This window comes from Protopterus annectens, chromosome 9.part0 (genome assembly GCF_019279795.1).
Source record: "Protopterus annectens isolate FY-2018-M chromosome 9.part0, PAN1.0, whole genome shotgun sequence".
Taxonomy (NCBI): Eukaryota; Metazoa; Chordata; order Ceratodontiformes; family Protopteridae; genus Protopterus; species Protopterus annectens.
In genome coordinates, this window is record NC_056743.1 from 995,000,468 (window position 1) to 995,023,939 (window position 23,472).

The 23,472-nt window shown below is 40.0% G+C and overlaps 1 protein-coding gene across 1 annotated transcript in view; it reads right to left on the reverse strand.

Annotated features, from left to right (window-relative positions):
• Positions 1-23,472, reverse strand: part of LOC122811730 (transmembrane protein 198-like) — a 241,680-nt gene that overhangs the window by 33,527 nt on the left and 184,681 nt on the right. Inside the window, exon 3 of the mRNA XM_044083773.1 lies at positions 15,555-16,130. Coding sequence (XP_043939708.1) covers positions 15,555-16,130 — 576 coding nt within the window. The remainder of the gene's footprint in view (positions 1-15,554; positions 16,131-23,472) is intronic.

The following is a 23,472-nucleotide window of genomic DNA, read 5'->3' on the forward strand; positions in this document are numbered from 1 at the left end:
CAGTGAGAGGGGAGGATAGTGCAGAGAGCCATTTAACTGATTGCTGGTGGGTAGAGAGATAGCTGGAGAACCAGGAGATAGTAGGGGGAGAGAAATGTAAGTTAGTGAGTTTATCAAGCAGGAGTGGGTGAGAGACAGTTTCAAAGGCTTTAGAAAGGTTAAGGAATAGCCTTGAGACAAGTTTATTGTTATCATGAGCTAGGGAGACTATGTTGTTGAATGATATGAGTGCAGCAGTTGTACTATGCTTGGGACGGAAACCATGCTGTGTGGGTGTAAGAAGGTTTTCCTGGTGAAGGTAATGCATTACCTGTTTGTGAATGCATTTCTCTAGGATTTTTGAGTGTGGAGAGAGTATGGCAATCAGTCTGAAGTTGGATATGTCTGAGGAGTTGCCCCCTTTGTGAATGGGTAAAGTAAAGAAATTCTAACATACAGTGGGGACATAGGATTCAGAAATGGATCGGTTGATTAAGATGGAAACAGGATAGGCAAGAGGTTCAGAGGCAATCTGCAGGAAGTAAGAGGGTAGGTTGTCAACAGATGGGGAGCAAGGTTTAAGTTTAGAGAGTAATGACTTTACATAGTTAGTTGATACTGCTTTTAGAGAGAAGGAGTTAGGAGGGTTTGGAAGAGGTATAGAGTTTGTGGGGGGTGCTAGTGTTGTTTCTGGGGGGGGGATTTATTATGGAGGTTATTGAGTTTATAAAATGATTGTTAAATTTGTTGGCTATGTCTTCAGGTATTGCATTAGGACATCGGATAGGAGAGGAATGGTTTCCTGGATGCAGAGTCTGTTTAACAGAGCTCCAGAATTTCTTTGGGTCTGACTTAAGAGTAGAAGGAGGATTGGCATAGAAGTTTATTTTGTCATGATGGATGGACTTTTATTTTATTTTATTTCTGAGTTCTTTATATTTCTGAAGAAGAGAAGGGGTCCTAGTTTTAGTCCACATTTTCCAAATCCTATCCCGGTCTTTCATGAGGGTCCTGGTAGATTTAGTGAGCCAGGGAGCAGTATTAGATTTGATTCTAATTGTGCGAAGAGGAGCAAGGGAGTTAAGAATGTTTAGGAATGTAGTGTTGAAGGAGTGGACAGCTTCATCTAAAGGAAGAGTGGTGAGGTAAGAGCAGTTAGTTTTGGAGAGTTGGTGAATAAAGGAGTTAGGACAGAAATGAGAAAGCGAGCGGGTGGTAATAAATTTATTAGGTTTGATAAGGTGGGGAGTATGTCTGGTAACTGTTATAAGGCAGTGGTCGCTGAGGGCATTTGGAAGGGTTTGGGAGTTATGATAGTTTTGAGGTGGGAGACCAATATCCAGTCAAGAGAGCTAGGTAGGTGAGATTTATTAATGTAGGTTGGGGTTGTGATTAGCTGCTCAAACCCATGTAGGTTTAAACAGGAAGTATACACAGTATAGTGAACTACGCCAGCTAGATGAGAATTTAATACGCAATGAAAACAGTGGAATTAATAAGACTAATAGTGATGAAGATCTATCCTTCGTAACAACTGATAAGAGCAGAAATGACTGTATTAGAAGCTGAAGATTCTTCAGAGATGGTCAGCAAAGATATTCTTGTAATTGGAGATTCAGTTATTAGAGGAACTGATACTTATATTTGCAGAGATGATAATGAACATTGAGTAGTGTTATGCTTGGCAGGAGCAAAAATAGAAGATGTGAAGCAAGCCTTGGAACGCCTTAATGTAAGGAAGTATGGATCTGTTTTTATTCATGTTGGTACAAATGACGTCACCAACAAAGATTCTCTGACTGTTAGTTGGGAACGGACAGCCCTCCTAGATAGTATAGGTTGTACTGGTGTTAGGACATATTTTTCAAAAATCACCTATAGAAAGGATAGTCAGGTCACTGCGAATGAAAAGATTTTTTTGGATAAATACCTGCATGGAAAAACTGTCCTGTTTTAAAAAATGGAAATGTGTAGTGCATCCAAGCCTTCTTTTGGGCACGTGTTTAGACAGGATGGTGCGCATTTGTCTAGATCAGGGAAGAGAATTTTTCCAGCAGATATTTGCAATATTTGACAAGCACTAGCCAGGATTTTTGCCAGGTCAAAAATGTAACGGTTCACAGATAGCAACATTTGATGCATCTCTGATGGTTGTTAATGCTAGGAGCATTAATAATAAAGTTTTTTATTAGAAAATTTGCTATGTTCCCACAAGAATGATGTTGTTATAGTTTGTGAAACATGGTTAAAGAACAATGACTGGGAACCAGTTCTGTCAGGGTATAAATGTTTTTACTATAACAGACATGATAACAAAAAATCTGGTGGAGGTGTTATGACAGGGATTAAAGATAGCTATGAGACCTGTGAGTATTACATGTTCATTGATAACACCAATACTATAGACTGTGTAACTGTGACAGTAAAGACAATCCTGGAACATATAACAATTGTTGGAGTGTACAGACCACCAAAGTCAAGTGCAGATGACCTAGAGGAATTCATACATCTTTTATGAAACACAGGAGGGAAGAATAATATAAGCTGGGGACCTAAATTTACCAGAAACAGTCAGGAACAACAAATGCTTCAAATTGAAAATAAACCTACCAGGGGACGGACTATATTAGATATTGTTTGTGTTCCCAAAGAAATTACTGTAACTTAAAGTAAAGTTTTACCACCACTGATGTGCAGTGATCATGGGGTCATAAAGGTTAATTTGTTGCTAGATAATTCTGCCAAACTGAAATCTAAGCAAATGCACAGAAGGTTAATTACAGATTATAGGGAAGCAAAACAGTCACTAAGTAAAACTAACTGGAGTGAGGTGTTCAGTGGAAAAACTGCAGATGGAATGTGGAAAGTTTTGAAAGAGAAATTGTTTGAATACAAAAAGTTAAAAAAATGTTTAACATCAGGATCTAGGCACGCAACATCAGGGGGGTATATTTCCATAAGAACAAGATACCTGATTAAGGTGAGAGACAAAAAAATATAAGAAATGGAAGAGAGGTCGAACTACAACTTTGAAAACTGAAATAAATGAGCTGAACAGATTAAGCATAGTGTTAGACAAGATCAAGAAAAATTTGAAGAAAATTTATATAAAGATATTGAGCATAATAGGAAACCTTTTTATAGATACATAAGATGTGGAAGGAGTAAAGATGCACAAACTGATAAACTGTGTGCAGATTCTAAAATTTATTCTCAGACACAACAGATTATAGATATATTTACAAAATCTTATGCAAAACAGTCTGGCTCCACAAAAGGGGTGGTAAGTTGTCCTAGTGACGTCCAGGTAACTCCAGATACTGGAATCAAATTAGATTATATTGAAAAAAAAAAACTGTGCACACTGGATCCAAACAAGGGCAGGGAGGAGACGGAATAAGTAACAATGACCTGAGGCAAGAACTTACACTGCCGTTACATCTATTACTTACTAGGTCATATAAATATGGGGAGATTCCTCAAGATTGGAGACATGCACTTATTAAACCTGTCTTTAAGGGAAAGGGGAGTAGGACAAACCCAGTATCATATAGACCCTTAAGTCTACCTTTCATGCTGTGGAAAAATAATGGAGAAGGTAATACTGGATAAGTTATTGTCAGAACTGGATAGGCTGGGACTTGAAACCATATATCAGCATGCATATGTTGAAAATAGAGCTATTACCACCTGTAACATGATGTTGTATAGCAATATAACAACCGCTATGAATGAAAAATTGTGCTGTGATGTGATTTATATAGATTTAACTTCAGCATTTGACAGGGTCATGCACAAAACATTGATCAATAAATTAGTACAACTAGGTATTGATGTACTGTTGATAAGATGGACAAGCTGCATGGCTTACAAATAGGACATGGCAAGTATCACACACCAACTGGACAGGTGAAATCCTTGGTTACAGTCAAGGTGTCCCACAGGGCTCTGTACTAGGCCCTTACTTGTTTAGATTGTATCTTTCAGACCTTACTTTTTCATCTGAGGTGTTCTACAGTCTATATGCTGACGACCTGAAATTGGGTAAACTGATTACAAGTGTTACAGATAAGGCATGTCTGCAAAATAATTTGACTAAACTGACCATTCGGGCACAGGAGAATAATATGTTGATAAATACATCAAAAACTAAGCATATGAGATTTGGGAGACAAACTGAAAGGTGAATATTTAATAAAGCACACAGTGATTGAAACTGTAGACTCATTTAAGGACCTGGGTATATGGGTGGATTCAGCTATGAGTTTTTCTAATCATATCAACCAATTGGATAATGATAGTTCTAGAACTATAGGTTGTATAAAAAGATTTATAAAGTATAGGAAATCAAACATAATGAAGTCATTGTTTGTTAGTTACAGTAGACCCAAACTTGAGTATGGAATAACAAAATGGAAACCCTATAGGAAAACAAGCATGAATAAACTGGAAAGAGTACAGCCGAAATATATAAAGGGCATCCATTGATGTGAAAAACTAAGTTATTATGAAAGACTAAAATATCTGAACTTGTACAGTGTCTCTTACAGATATTTAAGAGGAGATCTTATTCAGGTATATAGGGCATTTAGGGACAACTACCTCTGGGAATGTTTGGGGTTATCAAAAAGTACTAGAGAATCGTCAGATAACCTATGCAGAAGATTCTATAGGAATGAGAAGTGTACTAATTGGTTCTCTGACAGAGTAGGTGATGCTTGGAACAGACTACCAAATTACATTAAAGCAAGTACTAGTTTAGATATTTTTAAGAACAGCCTGAACATTTATTATGGGAACAAGTGTTTTGGCATATTGGCAAGCTAGAATGGCTTTAATGCCCGTGCTTGAAACATTTGTATGTATGTATGTATGTGTGTATGTATGTAAGTATGTATGTAAGTATGTAAGTATGTATGTAAGTATGTAAGTATGTATGTATGCATGTAAATAATTAAATATTTTCTTGCATTGCTTCCTTTTTTCCCCTCTTTCTCTTTGTTATTTCCTTTTATTGGTATTGTTTTGAGCTTTATTCTATTTTGTTGGTAATTCTATTATTTTTATACAATAAATACATTAAAAAGAGGAAAAAGATGGATGATGAACAATATGTATATATGTACATTCTTTGAGCACTCGAACAGATGAGGAGGGATGGTATGTAGATAACGGACAGAGGCTAGCAACATGACACTGCAGTCACAAAAGAATAGGCTGTTTTGAAGGAGGAAGAGTACAATGTGAGGATGAGGAGGGACCAGCAACAGCAAATGCTATCAACTCCAATGTCCTGTGCCACTCCCTGATTTTGTATAGTTTCTACTGCACAGACACAGCACTAAAGTGCTTCAGTCCTGCCTGCCAAAGCAGTTCACATTCACCTCTGAATGCCAACGATGCACTAAAGACTGATCTGCATCTGTTGACCACGCTTCCTAACACTTTGCACCTGGAGCAGCTACCCCTTTGTACCACCCTAGTTAAAGCTCTGGTGGGCACCAGTAGGCTTCACACATGGAGAGAAAAAAGAAGGAAGGTATACATCTCTGACCTTCAAAACAGCATTTGACCCAGTCAGCTGTCATTTTTATTGAAACTCTGCAGTTAGTTTTGCCTCTCTTACAATTCTCCATGTTTATAGGTGGTTACTATACTATCAGCCCACAAAACATTTTAAGCCTAGCCAAGGTTACCCCACATTTACCAAAATATTGCTGGCACATTTTCAATACCCCAAGGAATTTTGTGATGTGACCATCACAAACCATCTGTATAGCTCATGTTTTATTGAGCTGTGCCTGTTCTTCCAGTTCCTTACCACTATAGTCTTCACCTCGTGCACTCCGATTCCCTTTAATTTTCCTCCTCCTTTCTCCTTTTGACTCCCCAACATCCCCTACAAACTTCCCCCGAGCTGCTATATGCTCTTCTACTCCTGTTCCCGCAATTAGAATTATGGTGTCAGTTCATCCAATGTCTTAAATAACATCTTCTCCTCTAAATGTTGCAAACATCTTTATGGACTTTTCCTGTATGCTTCCCCATCCCTCCTGACCCTACAGTCTCCTTCCTTTCCTTATTCCCTACTATTAGATTTCTCCATCCACTCATCATTTCCTTATTTTGTCTCCCAGAATTCCTCAGTCTGTTCTCTACTCCTTCTTCCTCATCTCTCTGCCTAGTCACCACACTGAGAGAAAGGCCTTATGTGGGTATAAGGGGCATGGCCCTTGCTCCTTTCCTCAAGGGCATTCCAGGGCTGCTCCTGGCCATTTTATTTCTTTTCTTTCCTCATCCATCGGTCTTTGTTGTTCCCCTAGTACCATTCCTCCCATCTGTCTTTGTTGTTCCCCTAGTACCATTCCTCCCATCTGTCTTTGTTGTTCCCCTAGTACCATTCCTCCCATCTGTCTTTGTTGTTCCCCTAGTACCATTCCTCCCATCTGTCTTTGTTGTTCCCTAGTACCATTCCTCCCATCTGTCTTTGTTGTTCCCCTAGTACCATTCCTCCCATCTGTCTTTGTTGTTCCCCTAGTACCATTCCTCCCATCTGTCTTTGTTGTTCCCCTAGTACCATTCCTCCCAAGTTCACAGGCAGGTTTTTTAACATGAAATATTACCATTAGCCTTACTGCATTTATTTGTTGGTGTATTTTAAATGTGTTGCTGCCACCGGTTTCTATTTTACTGCTCTTGTACTGTAAAGGTATGGTTTCCAATCTCTCCATTATCACTCTCACCATCTTTGTAGGTTTTCTCCTTTTGATTCCCCCACTGAAGTTCCTCGGTATGTCCTAAATAGTTTGTCTCCTCCTCATTTACCTTTTCCAAACCTAATTGGTAATGTCTTCTTTTTACAGTTTAGGGCAGCCACAGCCTCAAAGCTTTCTAAGATTAATAACTCTTTCTCTAATGCTGTTTTATGTCTGCCATCTACATAAAATAAGAATTAGATACTGCTCCTCTGTGCTTCTCCAATGGAAGTAGCTCTGTCCTCATTTCCATTTCCACCTCTTCTATTATTATTATTATTGTAAATAACCTTGAGGACCGTGGACAGCCTTGCCTTGAATCCCTCTGTATTCATCCAACTTCTAATAGCTCTCCCTTCATTTATCATCAGTTCTGGACTTTTGTACACCACCTTTGTCCTTGTTAGAAAGTAGGGAAAAGGGGAAAGTATATAAGACGTCTGCCTGAATTTCAACAATTGTAATAAAAAAATTACAGACAGCTAGCTAGATCTAAAATTGATAAATAATAGACCGCTAGATCAGCAGACAGAGGGATATGTAGATAGCTAGATCGATGGATTGAAAGATAGCTACACAGAGATGGATGGACACAATCTTCCATCACCAATGTATAATTCAGAACCACCAATGATCAAAAATTAATGATTAAAGACAAAAAAAAAAAAATCAATCCACAAAGGATAGAACACACACAAACCAAACACAAAGATCATAAGGCAATGGGGTATGTGCATATTCCCCAATCCCCATTTTACTGTTCTTGTTAGGAAAAAGCCAGTTAGGTTTGATCAGTTATACCAGTTCATCACTCTTTGATGGAAATACACATCTATGAAAAGTACTGCTCCTGCACAGATAGATAGAGAGAGTCAGACACACATTTGGTATGACACTGATGCCATGACTACAGCATTTACCATCACCTACAAAAATTTCCTCTGCATTCGCTTTATGGAAGGCACTGCATATCATGGCTTTAAATGGAGCTTTTTCCTGGTTACTACACTAGCCTCCAAGATTTTCTCTTTGTAGACCTTCTTTCTGAGGTTTACTAAAAGGCCAAAATGGATACTCCACAGAAATTCAGGTAAAGTACGCTAATCACCTGCCCTGTATCAACTGAACATGTATTTAGTCAAATTTATCAATCAGACTGAGTAACATTCCTGGGGGGAAAAAGTTGTTTTGGATCACATATCTGCAGGAATATAAATAATCAGCTCTAGGTTACGTTTTCTGTGCCAGATGATTGAAAATTGTAATTAAAAAGTGATTGCAATATCAGCCATTTCTTCTTAATATACTGAGGGGAAGCAAATCCCCCCACAGCCATACAGGATGTCTCTTATACCTAAATCTGCGGTTACTGCATCTTGGGCATAAGAAGAAATACACCCTTGTGGTGACACCTTCTGCATTACAATGTAATTTTGCATTCAGCAAACTGACACTTGGAAAACTGGCCTACTTTCAAAACAATCTAGTAATCTTTCCTTAAGATTAAGCAAAGCTAAGTTTTGTATGATGCAAAGTCCCCAGGATAAAGGCAGACTGCCCATCTGTGACAGCAGCAATCTTCTTTTAATGAGTTCAGCACTGCTGGACAAGTGTCAGGAAAAAAAATCAAACAATTGGATATGGATATCTGTTCTTCTGTGGTGAAATAATAGGATAAGGGAAGTAGAAAATGGATCTGTAACCGCCAATGTCCTAGTGAATGTCAAAGGATATGGTGTGCATATTAACTACACTAACATGTTAGCTATGGCAGAATATTCGGGGGGGGGGTGGGTAAACATGCTGTCTACTGATGTCAGTACAAACCATGATACTTTAGGAGAAAATGGAAAACATGAGTTTCCTTGATCCAGTACAAATTTCCAGGGTTTCTACCCCCTGCTCCAACTTGTCCTGGCATATTCCAACACAGAATGAATAGATGCCTTGTACTCCTACTGGGAAGTGGCTTGAAGCTTGCTGCGAGACTCTGCAACTTCTATTGTGGGGGAAGTTATAAACACGGGGCACCCTCACCTGAGTGGACTAATTTTAGCTCACAGGAGAGATAAAGACACCAACTAGTTATGGACAGATGGACTAGAGGATGGACAGCCACAGAAGCTTCCTGTGTTGTCTGTTGGAATAAGACTGTTTAATAGCGTCATATTCATTATTTTTTAGTTAGTTAGCATCTCATTAGATTTCACTGACATAAGTACATAGTACATGCATTCACCATCGGTTAGAATGTCAGAACTTCTTATGTGCTTGTATGTACTCTGTCTGGGCTTAAATTTCATCTGCTTGGTTTCAAGATCATTCCAAATGCATCACATGCAGCTCTGTCCTTTCTCTCAGTTCTGGATTTCTCTTCACTTTGGTACAGGTCACACCTTTCCTTTCAGTACTGCATCTTTCCTCACTTTGGCACAGGTCCTGCCTTTTCTCTCAGTTCTGCATCTCTCGTCACTCTCGGACAGGTCCTTCTCCCACTCCAGAGAAGACTGAGGAAAAGCAGATGTTTAGGACTTCCTTCCTTTCCTTGGCCTGTTTATTTACCTGGAATGGTGTTCCTTATTTGCCTTTCCATTTCTAATCCCTCCAGCTCCTCATCACCTAATCTGACAGACTAAGTTTGCCATATCAGATCTGATGGAAGCAAGAAAGAAAGAAAATTCCCTTTTTTCAGTGTAACTTCATTTTTAAACTAGAGAAATATTTTATGCCAAGATTTATTTCCAATTCTGTATGATTATTTTATATTTGTGATTTTATTTTTTTACCACTTCCTTTTTAAATTCCACAGTCAGCTTAACTCTTCAAGTATGCATTTTCATGTTTCACCATAGGTTCATAGGTAGGTACTAGGCTATCTACCCGAGTGCATTTATAAGCCTAGCCAGAGTGTGTCAGCTTTCGCCGCCCCATTGATTAATTAACTGAGCCTCTGTCAAGAAGAGCCAATGAAGTGATCCCAGGGGTGTATTTTCCTTTACCCATCCACCCGTCAAGGTTTCTCTTGAAGAGTGTTAGTGAGGGGCTCTGCCTAATGTAGTTAGGAATTTTGTTCCAAAGCATGGAGAGTCTCTGTGACAAGAATCTATCCCTCCAGCATGTTCTATTTATTGTTGTGGCAAGGTTTAGCTCACTAGAGTGAGTGGCTCGCAGTGACTTGAATTTCTTTAGGTGGAGCATGTCCATCAGTTCTGAGTACAGCTGGAGTTTTTCCAGTTGGGCTGCATAGGACATATGTTTGAGGTCAGTAATCCTCGTGGTGAGGTACTTTTGTGGTCTTTCCAGCTGCTGGAAGTGTCTTGTGAGGTACATCCCAAATGGGGCATTGTACTCTATGATGGGTCTAATGAGTGACGAGTAGAGGGGCACTATAACCTCTTTATTTCTAGATGCAAACCCTTTAGTAATTAGACGGGCTACATAGAAGGATTTCCTAACTACTTTGGCAATATGATTGTCAAAGGAGAGATTACTATATACCTGGGTCCCCAGATCTCTTATTACCTCTTCTGTATTAAGGGGGCTGCCACCTACGTGGTAATTCATGGGTGTTTTGTTTTTCCCAAACAGGATGACTATGCATTTTTTGGCATTTAGCTTGAGACCATGACTTTGACATAAGGTGTCCATCTCAGTAAGGCCCTTTTGGAGAATGTCTGTGTCAGCCAGAGAGTCAATTATGGCTCACAGTTTGCAGTCATCGGCAAACCTTGTTAGCCATAGTCCTACTGTGTTTGGCTGTACTTCTGAGAAGTACATGCCGAACAGTAGGTGTCCCAGGACCGAGCCTTGTGGGATACCACTTATGACTGGTTTAGAGTCGGACTTGGAGCCCACTATTCTTACCGTGTGAGTTCTGTCTATAAGCCAGTTGGCAACCCATCTCGTGACGTAGGGGTTTATGTTCAGGCTGGTGAGTTTTTCTATAATTCCCTAGTGGTGAATGGTGTCAAAAGCCTTGGCGAGGTCAAGGTAGGCTGTGTGAACTACCTTCCCCTCATCTATGGCCTTGGTGACTGTCTCGAAGAAGTCAAACAGGTTTAGTAGGCATGATCTGCCCTTAAAGCCGAACTGGGTCGGGTCAAGTGTTTGGAGGGTCCCAATGTCTTTGTTAATGAGTTCCACGATGATGTGATCCATAGCCTTGCAGACCAGGCTAGTCAAGCTTATGGGGCGATAGTTACCAAGGTCAGTTGTGGCCCCTCCTTTGTGGAGCGGAATAACTGTTGCTGTGCACCATTTTATGGGTACACAGCCTGTGGAGAGGCTGAGGTTGAACAGTGTGTTTAGGTGGGAGGTTAGTTTGTGCAAGACGCAGCCTGGGACACCATCTGGCCCCACTGACGCTGTGCTTTTGGCTTTTGAAAGGGCGGTTTTCACCTGCGCGTCTGTGATTTCCGGAACACTACACTTTTCCGTTATTGTTGTGGGCCCTTTTGGGGGTGAGAGGGGGGTGAAGTTTGCACTTAATCTATCTGCCAGGATGTTGGCAATATCAGTGGGTTCAGTATATTTTGTGCTATTTTGCACTAGTTCAGAGCATACCTGCGAGTTGTCACTTAGATTCTTGACATAGCTAAAAAAAAGTCTTTGTGGTTATCTTTCGAATCCTTGGCTATTTTTCTTTCGAAGTTAGCCTTGGAGGATTTTATGAGGAACCTTATTTTTTTACTGCTACTGATCAGGGATGTCTTTCCTTCTTGGGATTTGCTTTTTTTCTGAACTAGTTTCCTCCCTCTATTGTATAGCCTGTTTATGGCAGGGGTCCATCAGACTGGTTTCCTTCTCTTAGGGGAGTGAGTCTTGGCTTTGCTAGGGATGGCACGATCCATGGATCCTTGTAGGTGCTCATAGAGTGCATTTGTAAAGGTTCCTGCATCTTGGACACTGTTATCCTTTAGCGTGGGGCTGTGAAACTTACCACCTCTGTCTTAAGTAAGGTGAAGTTTGCTACAGAAAAGTTTTTCACTGTGGTTTCCTTGGTTGGAGGTGGTGGTGTGGTGTGGACATCCAGAGTGATTAGTTTATGGTCTGATCTAACAAGTGACGGGTTGACCTCTGGTGTGGAACACCTGTCGCCCATGTTGGTGATGACCAGGTCCAATATGTTTTCACCTCTGGTAGGGGAGTTTACCAGCTGATCCAGGGCATTTGAGTTGATAAATTCCAGGAAGCGCTGGATCTGGGAGTTTGTATTTGAGTAGTTTTCCCAGTTAACGGCAGGGTAATTGAAATCGCCCAATATCAGGGTGTTCGGAAGGACCTTCATGTTTTCCGGTGTCTCCAGAAAGGTGGAGTGGTGGTCCTGGATCATGGACGGTGATCTGCAGCAGGCCACAATTTGCATTGCAAATTTGCCTGATGTTAGTTGCACATGGATGATCTCGGAGGTATCATGCGCCACTAACCTGAAGGTGTAGGTATCCTTGATGGATAAGGATACACCGCCTCCTTTTGTGTTTCGGTCGATGTTCTGTGGCCGAAATGTGTGGTACGAGTTGTAGCCCGGTAGTGCTGTGGTGCTCTGTGGAGCCTTGAACCAGGTTTCAGTTACTGCACAGATGTCGACATTCTCCATACTGAGGAGTGCTTCGAGAGCGTGCATTTTGAGATTTAAACTCCTGGCGTTGAGTAGCATAACCCTCATTTTTTTTTATTTGTGCTGTTTACGGAGGTGGGTTTGACTTTTAAGCCTTGCCTAAAAAAGGCACTATGGGGGCAGCAAGAGCCTTGACCAGTATTTGAAAGCCTAGGGGTGACAGGTGCAAGCCATCTCTTGCGAAGCAACGAGGATTGTCGAGTATGTCATCCCAGGCTGACAGACACTGGATCCCCTTTAAATGACACCAGAAGCTTATCCAATTGTTGAAATTTATCATTTTTTCTTTATACTGCGGTATCATTCTTGGTGAGGGCAGGATGCTACTCAGGGTCAGGGTCATACCCGCCTGGGCTACATGATCAGAGAGCTCTTCCATGTCTCTTTTCATGTAGTCCAGGGAGGTACGTCTCAGGTCATTCACACCAACATGAACAATGACAGAGTCATATTTGTACTTGTTCTGGAGTGACATGAGTGCTTGTGATATGTGGCAGATTCTGGCTCCCGACAGGCAGCTAACAGTAACTTTCTCCTTATCCAGTCAGTCTAGTGAGTGGGACGTCAGTGTGCCTGACTATAGAGTCGCCTATCACTAGTGTGTTAGGTATGTTATTTCGCCTTAAGGGCTGTGTTTGTGCGGCACACTGATTTTGTATTTTATGTGTTGTCTGGTTTGTGACGGGAGGTGCAGGTTTTTTGGGTGTCTGCTTTGGAGGTCTGTGATGCTTTTGCAGGTTTTTATTTAGAGCCTCTGAGTATGATTTTTTGTATTTATGTGTATTTTTTGCCAGTGCTGGTTTAGTATGTCTATGTGAGGCTGGAGGTGTGGTGCAAGTGTTAACCTTCTCCTCATGACTGCCTGTTCAAGTCTTGGGTGGAGAGAGCTTAGCCTCCAATTTATGTAATTGCATCTCTTGCTTATGTTAAAGTTTTGTGGTAGGAGGAGAGGGTTGTCTTTGCACATGAGGCAGTTTAACATTGCCTCAGAATACTCAGGTTCACCAGCTGGACTGGAGAGTATGCCAGAAATTGCCCTTTGGTCATGCCTGAATTACAGTAGGGTGAGCTGCTTAGTCACTTGGTTGGTGAGGGTTTGAATAATGAGCCTTGCCCTGGTGGGCAATCAAGTGTCGGGGTATATTAGTGCTTGCTATTAGGTCTGAACAAGTGCTGGACTGTAGGATGCTTTTTAAGTGCTTAGGTTGAGAGTTAGACTACTTTCAAGGGGAAAACTGAAGAGGAGACTTGGTGGAGCCAGGATAAATTTAGCCCTAGCTAACCATGTCTCTCAAGTTCCACAATCAATCTAATTCTCAAGAGTAGGTAATATATGATGTTTAGGTTCCTAAGTACTTACTAAGCATAGAGCCCATGAGATCATTAAGTAACCTTTTCCAAATTCCAAATTGCCTCAAAGCACTGTCTGACTAAATGACTTTCTCCAGATGACACAGTAAGCTGAGGAAATCACATCCTATGCCACAGGAAGTATCTTGTTAACAGTTTACGGATCCTTATTCCTCTTCCCTAACTGCCAGACAGCGATGCACTTTTATCTTTTACCACTTCTTCTTACTTTCCACAATTACTATATCTCTCATGGTATATTTCTTGGTGTTTTCTCACACCCTTCAAGGTCCACCTCTTTTGAAATCTGCAATCTTGGTACGTGTCTTTTTCTAATTTCACATTTTAGTGTGGGTCCTTTTTTTAAATTTCATATTATAGTGTGGGACCAGACAGATCCTTTAATATTTTCCCTCCACTAGAACCTTGTACCTCAGATAAGGTCTCCATATATCAAGTGTAAATCCAATGGCTGTACAAAGCATTGAAGCATAAGGGATGCTGCCCTTCCTGTCCATCCCTTGAAGTCCACCAACAGCCACATCTGCAGGTCTCCTGATGTGGCTCCTTGAGGAATGTGGTATACCAAATAATGATAACCCTAAAAGGACCGCACATTATAAAAGATTTATGCTACCATGCAGTAAGTAGCAAATCTCCAAATATCACTTAAACAAGTAACCCACATCAAAACATAGCATTCTACTGAAACTGAAATTCATAAAACTGTCTTGGTTGTGAAAAGTACCACCAAAAAGAAGTGTGAAGTGTGATTGGGTGCTAGAAGTCCCCCCCCCAACTGGGGCCGTGCCCTCCATATATTCTGTAACTGCATACAGAAACTCTGGGGTCACTATCTCAGGGATATGAAATATATACTTAGGGGGGCCTTGGGAAGCCCAGCCTACTGGTACACTTCTATTCTGGGAGTACATTTCAGAATTGTACATAACTTCTTAAAAAGGCCCTCATGGTCATTAGCCTAGTAAACACCTATGAAACCTTGGTATCACATTATGTGACTTGACATACAAGTGAAAATCTAAGTTAATGGAAGCTTATCTAGTGCCATTACAATATACTGCTCCCTGTAATTCTGAATTGTCATGCTTTCCTCTTGCCTTCAAACTTATTTCAATTATGGTTCCATTCGTAGCTTCTGTCTGCCTCTTCTTGTCTAAAGACAACTTTTTCCCCCTTAGAAATGTTCTACAAGACTCTTATATACTGCAAAACACTGAATTGTTGCTTATAGTGCAGAGAAATCTGCCTTTGCATATCTGGCACTTGGAGCTGCCTATTATGTCTCCAGATTGCTACCAGTGTCCTGGATTAAAGTATTACATTTGGCCTGTTCTTTGCTTTTTCAGTCAGCAATTGAAACATAAATGTGACAGGGCTAAACATGGAATGCCAGAAAGAATGTAGTGACCTGACTTTCTATTTAACTCTGGCTGTGTGAGCCTTTATATCCTGCGCTTTTACTTCAACTACCATACTAGCATGCAGTTCCAAGAAGAAAAAAAGCTCTAAAATTGGAACTTTAGCAGTTAATAAACCCAAATAGTACATGTCAACAAATAATGGTGCCTGCTACTAGGAAATATGAAAACTGTATCACTCAGTGTAGCCCCTAAACACATGGCATGGCTACTGGATCCCCACTAATTGATTCTGTATGCCTGTTCAGCTCACTTTTTCTTACATGTGTTTCTCCGGTCATATGTGGAGCCAAGTTTACTTTCTAAATCTAAAGGCCTGCAGTTTGAAATACAAAGTGCATTTTTATAAGATCTTCGATTAAAGTAAACACATTCCATAACATCTCAAACTTTTCAAAGTTAAGAACTTACCTTCTGCATGTGAGAAGCCCTCAGCTGTCAACTTCCACTGGACTACAATTCCAAGAATGCTCAAAGTTGGCCATACTCCCATGATTACCCAGCTGTACCAGCACAGCTGTTGTGGGTCTGCAGCACTAATGCGACCATAAATGTATTTTACAAGCACAAGCAGTTCAATGAAATAGTCCACACAGACTGCCATCGTGGCCCCTCCAAACACAGCTGTGGAAATAATGGTGAAGAATTTCTGCCACTGGAGAGTCAGGACAGCAAATAACATGGCCATGCCCATGAGAAGGCCAATCGGCACCCACACAGTTGAAGGATGATAGAATTGCTCCATCGTTACCAGGGTTGCAGTAGCCAGAAGAAGCCCCAGTAAAAGACCCGTCATGAAGAGTCCCACACTGCGCACCAGCATAGTAACTAGACCACAGAGTATGCCGATGCCCAGTGCGATTCCAGCACTCACCTCCACACTGAGCTGAGTTTCCAGAATCCGCTCTTTGTAGCACAACAGAAAGATGATAACAGACCCAAAAAGAAGGCCAGACAAAAACATGATTGCTTTGAAACACCGGTAACCTACATAACAAAACGGAAAACATTGACTTTAATAAGTGAAATATTTTCAGTGTGAAAATACTATACACACTTTTTTATGCTGTCAAGTAAGATTGCACAAAGGGCCATTTTGCACAGAAGCTAAGTTATGCCACAAAAATGTGAAAAAAAACATTTTGTACCGTTTAAATAACTGTCATACACAAGTTTATTTTACATGCACACACACACCAGAAACTTATACTACATATGTAAGCACCACATGTACTTACAAAGCATTAAGTCTGGATAAAAGTGTCATATCAATGGTGGTGAGGTGCCTGTCTTGGATGTTTGTGAGCATGTATCTGGTGCCCAGTTAGTAGCTTGTTGCATTGCAAAAACAGACTTTGTGAGATGTGCTGCACACCAAATTAAGAATGGATAAGGAAAGCACTTCATAAAGAGTCAAAACAGTGACCATTTTGAATTTTCTAAACAGAAGTAGTTGTTTTGCTTTAGTCAAAATTATAAAATGCTCTAGTCCCCAGCAGAGGGCATTAGCTGCAGAAAACAATAAGACAACATGTTTCCAGGAGTACCACTCAGCTGTCCCCAATTTTAGGTCAAGATTTTGCTCCATCACCTTTAAAACTAGATTGTTTTTGAAATGGTAGTGGATTACAGGAAGTACCTACAAAAAATATCATCATAATGGTTACAACCGGTTTCTTTTACTTCAGAAAATGCATGCTAATTCATCAGCTTTACAAGTTAATAGCAGCAGTATTTAAAAAGTGTCCCCAACATAGAACCCTTCTCCTTAATTAGTTTTTATACTTTCCCCAATTCTGGTGGCAATAGGTTAAGAGATACGCTTCCAGGAAGGGAAAACTTTGGTTCCATATATGTCAAAAATATGAAATATTGTTCTGCTTTATTTTGTCCAAGGAGGGCCATTATTAGTATAATCTGTATGGACTGCAAAATACATGTGGTTACAGTTTGTTTCATCAAACATTCAAAATACTGATTACTCTTTTGTTGGCTTAAGAGTATGAATTCTGTTAATGCCGGCTTCTGTGCATGCAAGATCATTGGTATAGCAGGGAGGGGGAATTTACCCCTTTCCTGCTGTTGTGTGATCTCAGACTTGGTATATTTAATTAGCAGAGAGTAAGGGGCATAGGTTGGCCTACTTTCTGCAAAAAAACTTGAGTTTTTATTATCTTTTCAAAGCAATCTTTTTTTATTAGAACAGTTTAGTGCTTCACATTTTGTTAGGTTTGTACGGTAATTGTGTGTGTGTGTGTGTGTGTGTGTGTGTGTGTGTGTGCTTGGCAGGCACTAAAGTGCATCATAAACATTTGAAGTTAAAAAGGGATGGGCTTACTAGCTTCATTTGATTGACAGCTTGATACCATTTCCAACAAAAGCAACAAAAAATGGAGGGGGGGGGGGGTTCAAAGGAGCTTTGCTTTACTTCATTTAAAAATAAATACAAAATAATCCTGAAGGAAGTATGAAAGTGCGAATGGAGCCTCTGCTTTTAGTTTATTACGCATCCAAGCCACAGACGTGCAGCAACTGGATAAGCAAGGTAGACAGAAATGATTACAAATCTATGTACTGGCAAGCAAAACAGTAACAGTTCCTGTCTTAGGGTTGGCAGCTTCAATAACCGAATGGTTAGCCAAAAAGATGCATAGGTCCACATCATGTATGGCATATTCTAAAGATGGGAGTTAGAAAACGTACTACATTTGGAAATGGAACTGCCATTTTTAATAAGCTTATAGAGGAGCATGAACAGAGCAAAAACAATGCAATGTCTTCCTTTTCAATATTAGCATAAAATATTCCTTGCTGTCACATTTAAAACTAAATAACTCTCTATCTATCTTCACTATACCTCTAAGAATAAAGTACGAATCATTGTTTTGGCCTTCAGCTATTATACTTAGCAGGAGAGACTATCCAGTATATGCTAGTCTTACATTAGTGATATTATATTCAATTTCCTAAGACATTTGTTCCACTGTGCTTCAGTGTTCATAACCCTATCCATTTTCACTGCATCATCCCAAAGACATGCTATAGATGGATTGGACACTCCAAATTGGCCCTAGGTGTGAGTGTGTGTGTGCCTTCAGTGGAAGGTTGGGCACCGGGCTGGCAGCTCGACACCGTAAAACTCCACTGCCAATCATGAGCGGACAGGTGATCCGCTGTGGCGACCCCTAACCGGGAAAAGCCGAAAGAAGAAGAAGACTCAGAAATCATGATGCCTAGAAATGCACAGGTTCATACTGTTAATATGCTTGAAGTCTGTACACAACTCCACCAGCAGGGGGCAATGTATTCCACATTCCTTCTACACAATCAAAACTCATGGCAGTTTAAAAAAAAAAAAAAAAAAAAAAAAAAAAAAGGACAATCTTAAAGTGAGAGGAAAAATGACCGTTACGGAGTTGCTCCAAGAAATGACATCATAGGTCTCAGCAGGGTACAGGAGCACAGAGTCAAAAAAACTCAAAATGAGGGTGTTTTCCCTGACAAGCAGTATCTTGGAATCACAGGACCAGCTTTATCACATTAACATTTCTTTTGTCTCCTGACAGAAGGCAAAGAGAAACAGGAGGGCAGCATTTTGCTTTCTAAATGGACACGGAGTTAGAAGAAAAAATTAGTTTCTTGATTACCATGCATGACCCTGAATCAGACTTTCTCAAGGCTCAGGTGACATAAGGGGCTATAGTTACAACGGACAAATTTGGCATGTAATGCATTTGAGGCCCACCCAGAGCAATAAGGTTCAAGCTTTATAACACTGACGTCTGTTTTTGAAGGAGGGAAGCAGATGGGTGGCCATTAGAGGATCAGGATGCGAAGGCTCTCACCCCATTTCTATCTATGTAATTTATTACTTGTTCCAGATTATCTCCTGTAACCCCCCCTCCCCCCACCTACCCAGGCACCATACACAGTTATTCTCAGGCTGCCTATGGCTATTGGGACAGTTGCTGTATAATTAATTTCATTTTCATAAGTGGCCAGCTTCTGTTATTTTCAACAGCTGGGCAGACAGCAGAACTGAGACTAAGTGAATTTTGCAGGGACACACTGCTTCTATTTGGTTTTACTCGGGGCATAAAGCTGTTTTCTGTGGTTCTCAAAATAATGCACTACTTTCTATATATCACACCCTTCCTCAAACAAATATCCTTCCCCTTGGACTTTATTGGTTTGTGCAATGAAGTTCAAACTCTCTGACATTACAAAAATATGCAGGGGAAAATAAAACAGTATGCTCTCAAATCCAGTTTTTCATCAATATAACCATTGAAGTCCTTTGTTTAGGACTGTAGATTTTGCGACCTTTGATGTCTGGTCAGGATAGGCAGCCCTTTTCTACTATTACCAATTATCAGCTCTACCAGTCCATTTTCCTTTTATACTCTATGACAGGCACATGATCAGACCTAGCCTAAAGAGAAAACAGATTTTGCTATAATGAATGCAATGTTTATTTACTGCAGCAATAACAAAACGGACAGAATTTCAAACGTTAAAGGGAAATTTATAAAGCTGCTTTTTTTTTTTTTTTTCTGCTTGCTACTTTTGCCAGAATTGCCCAGTGTTGAATGCCAGTGGCTGCTATTTTAATTTGGAATTTCTTGGGTTACTTTCCTGTGGAGCTGATGTTTTGCAGTATTCTGACTTCGTATTTTCCATATGCTGCTTATTAAAATGCAGTTTTAAAAGTGATCTTAATTGTATTGTCATAGAAAATACTGCAGTTACGTATGACTACAATACTTGAAGGTACAGTTAAAACTCCAGGAATATATAGTGCAGAACAATACAAAGTACACAACTACAGCAGCATTTTCTTTAAAGAGGTTAACTGTAACAAGGGTGGGAGGTTAGCATAATGGTTAAGGTGTTTACCTTACAAACATAAGGTGCAGGGTTTGATTCTCACATGAGGTAATTGGCTAGGCTGAAAATGGCCCACGAGGGCAGTTAGACTAGTACTAACCTATAAGGGGCTTGCCTCATGCAAAAACATTGCTACATTTTGTGCCTTCTCATTGATTTTAGACCATAAATGTCTGCATTAATTTCATTTTCATGATTCAAAATATTTTGAACTACTTTAGTTTTATTTCAGCACAGTTTCACATTATAGGTTTACAATCTATTTTTCAAAACTAAGACTTTCTAAGCAGTTGAGCAGTCCTACAGTTTTATTAGACTCAAATACATTTTTTTTTCAGTATGACTGTTGCAAAACACAGTTTGCAATAAGCTCATATATCCTGCATCTTTAACCCAATGTGGCTAACTGTATATCTGTAAGTCTCAGGATGTAATGCTGCAAAAGCAGAAATACTCATGTAACCCCACCTGAAAGGATGGCTCATGGCTTTTCTTCCAGAAAATGTTTAGCTGCAAATTAGCTCCTGTCCAGCCTCTTCTGTAACTCTCCAAGAATAAACAGCAGGTCTAGCAACTGCCTTAAGTCTGTGACTATGGTATTACCTCACACACTTGAAGGCGTATGATATAGGAAAACAGGAAGGCAGATGCAACTTCTAATAATCAAAAACATCTGTCGATGTCAGTGAAAATGAAACTGTGGTGTATTCTTGGGAAATCAAAACAGCAAAACACTTACATATATTGGCTTTTGTAAATATTAGTACAGCCTACATGCCAGGAGTAGGGATTCTGATGTGACAGTAAAAATACTGTCCTCTACCTCCATCACATATGATGCATTTAACTTCCTTAGAGTTTACTTATGCTTGACCAAATCCTGTGTGTTTCTACCCCCAGGCTGAATGTTAACCTCGGTATACTTTCAATATCATCACTGACAAATACACTGGGTGCAACTGACTTTATTCAGAACCTCGGTCCCCAACAGGCACCCCATTATTTACTTCTGTCAGGCAGTTATATGCTCAAGAAACGTATGGGCAGTAGTATAACGCAGCACTCAATGGCACATAGGTCTTGGATCTGCTGAACACCTTTTGGTGACCAAACATGGCGGTGTTGGCAGCAGTAAGCAGCATGCAGAAGGGGTGCAGGACTCTGCTCACCAGATCTGGGCTTACGCACACCTCTACAAAAATAAGAAAGAAGATTAGAAGCACCTGAATTTTGTGACACGCCACAAAGGTGAAAAATTAGCCACGTTTTTTGAAAAAACAAAAAGACTTTACAAAATTAATATTTAACTTTGTTGAAAATCTGACTTAAAAAAAGGGTAGGGCGAGTCCCAAAATGCTGTTCAAGTAATTTGCATAAGGTGTGCAGGTATTTATATTTTGTGAACTCACAAGATGAATTAAAAGACTGGGAATGAAGGAAAAAAACAACAATACATTTCACAACCTGCAATGATTAACATCTTTTCTCTAAAGACAGTAAACAAGATGAAAACAACAACAAAACCTGCAGAGGGGTGTAACCTGACAAATAACTAGAACAGCTTCAAACAATGAAAACTGTAGCAAAGATCAGTGGTAGAGTCTACTATATAACACGTACTGATTTTTTCACATAGCTCTCAACTGTCCATGTTTGTTTCTGTCTTTCGGCTTTTCCCGGTTAGGGGTCGCCACAGCGGAACTCCGGTCCGCTAATGATTGGTAGTGGATTGCAAAATGTCCAAACCTTTGCCTCACGTTTTTGATCTGCTCCTCATAAAATTTCTGTTTTTCTTGCAAATCACTGAGGATTAAAGTTACAAAATAAAGACAGACATTTGAGTTTCAGACTTTATATTCCTTAGAAAATGTATGCTTACACAACACCTGTTATTCTAGCAACTTTCTATGTTTGTAAAACCAATATTTAAAATCTGTCCCTATTTGCGGTCCTTTGTCCAATCCATTATTTTAGGTTTTGTCCAGATTTCGGCTAAGAGGTTGAGAAGTATGACCTTACATAAGAGAAACTTTTACATATGTACAATGTGTTTCATTTTATTTTTTTTTAAATAATAGCCAAGAATGACTTAAAAAGATAATAATGGGAATCTCATACATTTGGGAAAACGTTACACTTGAAAGATGCATACTTTTTATATGTTTACAAGCTAAATGGACTGTGTAATGGTGCAGTGGATGCACTGGTGCCTCACAGCAAGAGGTTCTCCGATTTGATTCTCGGCTGGGGTGCCTTCTGTGCCAAGTCTGTATGTCCTCCCTGCATCCTTGTGGGTTTCCTCCGGGTGCTCCAGTTTCCTCCCACATTACAAAGACATGCATCTGGAGCATTTCTCCCCGTGCCTCCCCTGAAATTTGGCTTTGTTCCAAGTCAGACTTCCCCGGTAAACAAATGTTAAATAAATAAATGAAAGAAATTGGTTCAACGTTTTAAACTGGAATAGTATTCAAAGAATGACTAAAATGAGAAGCTAGTCTGTGGCATTCCTACTAAAACCTTAAGACAGTGCTACTTAAGAGTGAGATTTTACTTTAGAAAAGGCACGTGAAGTGTGTACAACAACAAATATAGATCAAGAAAAGCAAATGTGTGGAGAAAATGTTAACAGAGCTAAATATACAGACAGTGTAAAATTGATAAACGTTAAACTTTACAGGCCTAGTTTGTTAACTACCACAAAAGCTTAAAGTAAAGTGAGAAACCAGATGTGGCACTGCTCATCTCACAAGTCAGCATTGCATTTATTGGAAATACTGCAGGACCTGTGTATCAGGAAGTACAGAAATACAAAAATGCCAGCAGATAAGCACAGAGGCACAACTTGCTCCCCATAATTGTCCCTCCTTTAATGATCCCATCCTAAACAAACTGACCCAAGCCCTTTTAACCTCACTATTTTTTCATACTCCACAACTCCTTTTAGCGGTGCATTAGAGTCACTTACCACCCATTCCTTGAAGAAAGGCTTTCTCATAGCTATCTTCAATCTACTCCCTATTGCTGGTCACTAAAGTCTCCCTTTCTCACCATAGGTTTTATACTCATCTAGTTCAAGGAGACAGGATACTTGGATAACTAGTCAAATTATTTAATTTTATGCTGAAATTAATGCTTCCTGAAAGGTTCTCCACCAGATAAGCAGTCCTTTTAAAAATCTCCTCTTGCCATGTTTGCACTCTTCCTCCAGCCTCTGGCACAAAGGAATGCAGCAATATTTAAAGGTATTTTGTGGGGGGAGGAACGCAAAATAGCATTATATGTAGATAATATATTGCTAACCCTGCCCAAAGCTGGCACTCTTCATAGGATGCTTAGATGTTCCTTGAGAGGTTATCTTAGGCTTTAATACATAAAGCTAACAATGATAAACCATCCTGCACTTCATTTCCATCCCGCCCAACAATTAAATCCTCAAACTGGC